We start from the raw sequence: 7698 nt of genomic DNA on the forward strand, positions 1-7698 counted from the left end.
TTATAAATGTTCAAATAATATAAATTTGACAAAATTAGTAGGCAACTTTTCTTTGCAAAAAATAAATTTGTTTATAAAGTAAGCTGAATATTAATGGGTTATGTCGGTATTCTAAATTATTAATAATATTTTGGAGATTTCGGATTGGTCAGATAATCAACTTGTATACGTAATACATCTTGTATAATAAAACCCTTAGTGTTTCCTTGGCTATAGGCAGATATCATATGTTCATATTGGCTTGAGAATCCTTCTTTATAAGTTCATCTTTCTGAACTTTAAATACTGTCTGCATATGATCATAATTTTCACTTCCCGGAATGTTTTTTTCTGATCAATTTTCAAACCATTAAAGCTTATATTTACTTAAGTTTGAGTTGTATCTCTGCGACTTGGTCTCATCATCAGTAAGATGATCATCCTTTCGTTCTTTCCGCATTGCATTGAACAGTTTATAGCCACGTCTGAGGTAGGTGCTGGATGCAGATCCTCAGCTCAGAGTCCACATCTGGCTATATGATTATAATCAGGCATTTGTAGACTTTTTGAAATATAAATATGCCAGTATTAAATTGTTGTCAGAGCTGTTGACTATGTTTAAATATATTTGGTAAATATAAATAAATTTACACTCAAAAAAATCATAGAAAATCCAACGCTTTCATGAGAAAAAAAATGAAGAATAAAAACAATTGATGAGAATTTTGCTATTTGGATTTACTATTTTAGGCCTTTCTTCAATACTTTTTCTAAATTTCCACAATGCTCTCAGCAAGAAATTACAAATTAATATTAACATTCTATATTTTAAGCTTTTAAAATGTTTATTTAAAAGTCCCTTTTTTAATTAGTAATTTGAAATTTTTGAATATTTTTTTTTTAATTTTTATATTATTACAATTAAATAAAACTTCTTATTCAAAACTATGAAACTTGGCATATTATCTACTATTGGTATTCTATATCAAATAGCTGTCAAAGGAATAATCGGTCGAAAAACTTATGTTACGATGGAGATAGGCGTTGACAATTAAGTCACCTTTTCAGATACAATACAACTACTCAAGTGATGAATATTTAATTCATAGCCAGTAGAGAAATAGAAAACATATAAAAAATAGATTTATGGTCTATGAGACACTTAAAAACATATATGAAAATTAAAATTTGCTTACAACGATTGTCAATAAATAGAAAACTTTATATTATTCTCAACTCCTGACTTCCAAATCAGATTAAATCCGGTCTACAAAGTTATGTAATCTTCGGTGCCTCAAAGTAAGCGGATTTTTCTTGTTTTTTGTGTAAATTAGTTAATGAGTCAATAATTTAGCTGTAGTTTCGGCGATTCCAACAGGAAACAATCAGAACAGACGCCAATTGTCGCTGAACAGGAAGAGTTGCTCATGATCATTGCATTAATAATGCAAACTGAAGTCAATTTAAAAAACATTTAACAAAACGGCAGAAATTCCAACTTTAAATTCAAAATCTCCTTTTTTCAAATTCAATTTTTATTTTATATTTTTAATTAATTTCTTACGAATATTTTTAAAAGTCTTGGACTACATTTGGTATACATTAAACGAATAAATAATAAGGGGCAAATTAGCTCTGCTATTATCGCCCCTTAAACTAGATTGTTCAGTTTATAACTGAATTTAACAATTTGGGTATATTTAATAATTAATTAATTAATAATAATAACTGATTTATGCAATTATGTCTACATCATGAAAGCAATTTATTCTGGTTTATCCAAATCCAAACAATTTATATTACATTATTTGAATAGGCTCAGATTAATTATATTCTTTATTTAATTCTTAATTTGAATTTGGATATTCATTTTGAAGTCTTTTCATTTAAATTACGGCTTTCGTTTTAATTTCGTTAATTAATTTAACATTTTAATTTTCAAAATCTTTTTTCTTTATTTAAACTGTGAACTGTTTTTAGACCACTTTAAATAAATAAATTATAAACTATAACAAATCCCCATAACAATCTTTATTTTGGAGTATATATCCCAAATTGGCTAATATCACAAATTGTACAAATTTTCACATTCCGTTGCCCTACAGAAAGATGGAGAAGAGATTGACCATGAAGCCCCTTTCACCCGGCTGGGCGCTGTTGCCGCTGTGGCCAGTGGGCTGGGGACGCTTCTGGTTGCGTGGCAGATGCGGATCCATGAAGATGCGCTCGGCCAGTTTGTCGAGACGCAGACGAAAGTATTGATTCTCCAGAATGGGCACAATTAGGTTGTACTTGTCGATCAGTTTGTTCAGCTGCTGCACCTGCTCCGTGTGCGACTGGACAAAGGATTGCCAGGCGGCCAACTGGTCGGTTTGCGTCAAAGGCCATTCGCCGTAATAGATGCGCTCCGTGCGCACCTGCTGCTTGAGCTGAGCGACCGCCTCCCGGATGTCGCGACCCAGCGTTATCCATTCGGGTGTAAAACCATTGTCCAACATTATTTTGTTCAATTTGTGGGTGGTGAAATCCAAATAGGGATTCTGCGATTGGGCCGCGGACAGCGGCTTGCCAGCGCCATGCAAATTATTGAAATCGCCCTTGGACATGGCCTCCTGGATGAGATCCTCGACAACACGATCGATGCCATATTTCGTTTTGATGGCATGCTTGCCATAATAGCTGCCTCCCTTGCCCTTGCACATCAGTGCATCCTCGCCAGCTGCCGCCTTGTCGATGCGATGCTCGAGCACACGTTGCTGCGCTTTCATGGCGCGCACCTGTTGGTATTGTTTCTGGCGCTGGCTGGGCGTGCCCACGCCAATGCCCTCGTTCGATAAATATTGACGATGCTGGGGCGCCGTATGCCTAATGTCGAACTCCATTTGCTCCTCCTCCAACGGGGAATCGTCCTCGTCGTCGGTGATGTTGCGACGACTCTTGGCGAACTTCTCCTGCAGCATGCGAAAGGCTTCGTCCACCTGCAGGAAGCGTTCGTTGCTTGCCTCCTCGGTATCCGCATCCGGATGGACACGCTTCACCAGATCCAAGTAGGCGCGACGCACCGTCTCCTGATCCGCTGACTCATGGACGCCCAGCACCCGAAAGCATTGCTATTATTATTACAATTGTTATTAATTTTTCTTTTACCAAAAATCTTTTGCTCACCTGATAAATTTCACGTTTTTTCACATGCAATGCGCGCCGAGAAGTGCGCTGGCTAAGCGTATTTAACCAGTTGCTCAGCTTGTTGGCTGTTTGCAGCATTTTTGTTAATGTCTCGAATGAAACTGTTTGACACAAGCCTCAAATCAACATTTGTTATTGTTATTATTCAATCGATGGCAAACGTTCAAAAAAACAAACCAAAACAAACAACATTGCAATAACAGTGCCTGTAAATGTTATGTTAAACCGGCTGAACAAAAACACGCAATTATTAGCTGTATTTAAATGTGGCTGGCTTTTGTTTTATAACTGATTTTATTTGGCCGTTCAAACAGATCATATTTGCTAGACCTATACAAATGATTTAAATACATTGTTATTTTCAAACAGGCAGCAGTCGAACCCAACAAAACAAACAGCATTAACAGCAGCGTTAACAGCTGTATTCACAGCTGCATTAACAGCTGCATTATCAGAAACATTTTACTGCACTTCGCTGTCGCTGTTAAGATGGTGCAATAAACAATACGCAGAAAAATATAATTTACTTAAGTACTTTGTCAGCGTTGTTTTGCATTTATTAGAGCGCACACTTTTTATTTAAATGCTATACAATACAAATAATAAATAATTTAATTAACGGCAATATGTAATATGTTCAATTTGAATGTCACCATCAAAATAAACTCTTAAAATTTACTTTTATTGCTGGGTTAAACCACTAAGCAGACATACTTACATAAACAACTTAACTTTTTTATCCGAATTATTTATTTAATTAACTTATGCTCCCACATTGATTTGCTTGCAACTGCACCGCGACCAGCATACTAGCCTATATTGAAAACAACTGTTGCTGCTTGGCATTGAATAATTCGGTCAAATTATGTTAATGCTACAGTGTTTGCTGTTATTGTCCGCAGCGAACAAGTAATAACATTAACTAAGCTGTAATACTTAAAATGGCACTGTAATATTCAAACTAATGCATTTATCGAGTTGTTATCGCTAAAAGGTGTGACAATTTTATGAATAATTTTAACAGATTTCATGTGACCAGATTTTGATGCAGAAAACAGCTGTTGAATTATTCGCATACTTCGGTCACACAGTACCAAAAAAAACTCGTTGCACACAACAGCAAAACACGCAACAAAAATTTATATTAATTCGATTTAAAACAAAAAAACGCATTACAATTAACTACCAAACGACAATTGCCAGCCAAAAGCGTCAGCTGGCCGAATATGCCAAAGTATGTGCAGTGTTATTAGCAATACAAATTTTTAATTTAGGCAGCACACACACACTCAAAAAAACAAAAAAAAAAGAAATAATTTTTTCGTAAGTGTCGCAGAATTTACTAGTTGCTGTGTGTGCGTGCCCCACTCATGTGTGTGTTTGTGTGAGTGTGTGTGTGTGAGTCTTAGTACGCGTACGAACGTATGTGTGTGTGAATGTGAAACTGTGTGTGTGACTTTGACTGCAGTTTGCGTACGTTTTTTTTGTGTGTTGTTGATTAAAATGTAATATAAAAAAACATACACACTTTAAAAGTGTAAAAGGCAACAGCCGCGCCGAGCACAACAACACAGCCATAATTCGCTGCTATACAACACTGTGTTAAGAAAAGAGAACCAGAAAAAGAAAAAAATAGCAGCATGTCGCGTCGGTTGGTGTGTGTGTGTGTTTCGTCTCGTCACAGTCTATGCTTGTGTGTGTGTGCTAGTGCACTAGTATTTGTGTTAAATAATGTTTAAACATTTTGTATAATTCGCACAAACTCTTTTTATGCGTTTTGCAGTTCAACAAAAGGTGAGTAATGTCATGTTAACATTGATTATAAACAAATGTTTGACCAGTCAAAAGTTCGTCAACAGTCTCTCCCCCCCTCTCTATTACTCTCTGCTCGTCGATTCGCTATCTCCCTCTCTCTGCCTTGCTCTCTTAATTTCAATGCGTCTCATTTTGAAGTGTAATTTTTTGTAGATGCCTTTTTAATTTTAATTTGCTATGCGCGATTCGCGCGCTTATTGTGAATGCGCAAAGCGCACAAATAAACGTCAAATGTCAGACAAGCCGCTCTTACTGCTAACAGTGCTCTCTTTCTCTCTCTCTGTCACAAACACACACTCATCAATTACAGTGTGTGTGAGTTTTATTTGTTTTTGCCTAATTTAGTTTTTTAGTTGCAAAAACTAAAACTCTTGATTTTAACAAGATTGTATTGACTTGACAACAGTTGCCATTTGCTATTCTTATTGCCTTTTACCTGTTTTGCATTTCGGTTTTTATTTGATTAGCCGTGGAACACACACACACACATACAACGATATCACGTATTCTGATAAGAACTTAATTGTTTGAAACGGACATGCCAATAACTACAGACAAAATAACATTGAGACTTGTTAACATTTGCCGAAATGTTAAATCTGAAAATATCAAAGCGATTAAAAGGATCAATTTAATGCACAATAAAAAAGAGATTGATATTTGATATATCAATTAGAGACAAGTGCTAAAAAACTATTATAATTAATTATAATCATTTGTTTAACTACATATGTTTATATGTATGAATGATGATCCCATGCAAATAGATTCATGCCATAAAATTACAAAATAACAGCAAACCACATTACAAGAGAAGTGCCAACAACAACAAACAAACAAATAACCAAAAAAAAAAACTCATAACAGGAGCATTTGTTGTTGTTGATTTTCGCACGGTTTCAGATTCCAATGCATTGGCAACACTAGCGCTAACTAGCAGCAACAACAAACACACACACACAATGGCACACACACTCACAGGGAGAGCTAGAAAAAGTAACAACAAACAACAGGCGAAAACGTCAGGCGCGCGCTCTCATCTCCTCTCTCAATTTTTATTTTTTACGTGACTGCCGCTCTCAAACATTCATTCACAATTTTACAGTAGCTGCGAGCGAAAGAGCTTACAAAGTGGAATGCGCGGCAATAAAAAAACAAAGTGGGAAACATATGTTGTTATAAAAAATAATATCATGCAAAATACAAGCAGAAAGTGAAATAATAAAATAATATTATTGAAATTATGCCTAATGATCGTCATCAAGAGACAATTGCAGTTAACATAGTAGAGGCTCTCTCGCCGTTTTATTCAGTCGGTGTCTCTCTTCAAGGCAAAATTTAGCAGAGCGCGAGCACCACCTGTTAAATAACATTCTGCTTAACATGTACAATTTGAGTCAACATTTCGTCTCTCAGTCCATACACTTAACAGACCCGGTTAGCAGTTGGCGCCAGTGCTTACAGTTTTTATTTCTCAGTAACAGAACGTCGTCGCGCCGCATAAGATGTGAGAAAAAAGAGCGATAGCGAAAATCGTGAAACATTTTTCCATCTTCACGCGTCCGTCAAACGGCTATACGCCATGCGAAATAGATAAATAAATATATATTTTACAAATTATAAAAAGTGTATGTGCAATAAGTGGAAAAGTTCATGCAAAGCAAATATATAAATAAAAATCAAATAATGCAAAGGCAAAATTAAAAGTAAATATAATAAGTAAGTTGTGTTTATTAATTATTTGTGACAAAAGCGCAACAACAAAACAACAACGCCGCGTTAAAATTGCCGTCGCCGTCGACGTCGCCGCAAGTAGAGCAACGCCGCCGCGCCTATGCCGCCCCCTTTTGGCCAACCAATACACGCATGCATAAACACACAAACACACACATATATACATATACATAAATGCGAAATATTTTTATTATTACCTCTCTCACTTACTCGTTCGCTCGCCGACTCTTTCGATCTCTGCGGCGCTTGCAAATGTTATGCAAATTAATTAAAGCGTTAGCAACAACAACAAACAACAGCAGCATAAAATAAAAATTTCGCTTTCGCAAAGACGACAAAAAATAGCAGAAAAAAAACCGTAGAGAAAAAGTGAAATGCGCATTGACTTCATCAAAGTAGAGTTGTATTTGTGTTTCTGTTGTTGTTGGATATTTTTCAAAACGGCACTTGGCGCTTAATCGATCTCTCTCGCTCGCACGTAACGGAACTGCCGCCATGGCGCTCTCAATGCTGTTGTTGTTGTAAGCACAAAGCAAACGCAAAAAAAAAGAAAAGAAAAAACGGTTATGCGTGCGTTGCCCTTTGGGCTGCCTATGCCTACAGCAACAACAACAACTGCTCACAGCATAATGAATGAAATACTACAAAAACAATTGAGCGGGGGCAACTTTTCTGTGCTCTCTCGCGCAAGCACACACATAAATACATAAGAATTTAATGTACTTACAAATTCATTACATTGTTGTTGTTGCTTTTAGGTTTTTGATTTTTTTATTTAACACCTGCTGTTTTTCCATCAGCGCGAGTTGGGCGCACTCGAAAAAATCGCAGCTGCTGCAACGAAATCGTTGGCAACTCAGCGCCTCCTCTTTTGCTTACATTGTGGTTGGCAACTCTGTAGATGCAGTTGCGATCAACAGCTGTTAAGAAACGACGGCAGCAAACCTAACATTCTCTTGTGTGTGTTTTGACATTCGTCTGATG

The 7698-nt window shown here is 36.3% G+C and overlaps 1 protein-coding gene across 1 annotated transcript; it reads right to left on the reverse strand.

Annotated features, from left to right (window-relative positions):
• Positions 1-1920: 1920 nt before the first annotated feature.
• On the reverse strand, positions 1921-3353 carry LOC6566443 (dnaJ homolog subfamily C member 28). The gene is made up of 2 exons (XM_001993060.2): positions 3145-3353; positions 1921-3089 (listed from the first exon to the last, which is right to left on the reverse strand). Exons 1-2 carry the CDS (start codon positions 3241-3243, stop codon positions 2079-2081), a joined length of 1110 nt encoding a protein of 369 aa, XP_001993096.1. The 5' UTR covers positions 3244-3353; the 3' UTR covers positions 1921-2078.
• Positions 3354-7698: the final 4345 nt, after the last annotated feature.

The sequence above is a fragment of the Drosophila grimshawi genome, unplaced genomic scaffold (genome assembly GCF_018153295.1).
Source record: "Drosophila grimshawi isolate 15287-2541.00 unplaced genomic scaffold, ASM1815329v1 contig_1377, whole genome shotgun sequence".
Taxonomy (NCBI): Eukaryota; Metazoa; Arthropoda; class Insecta; order Diptera; family Drosophilidae; genus Drosophila; species Drosophila grimshawi.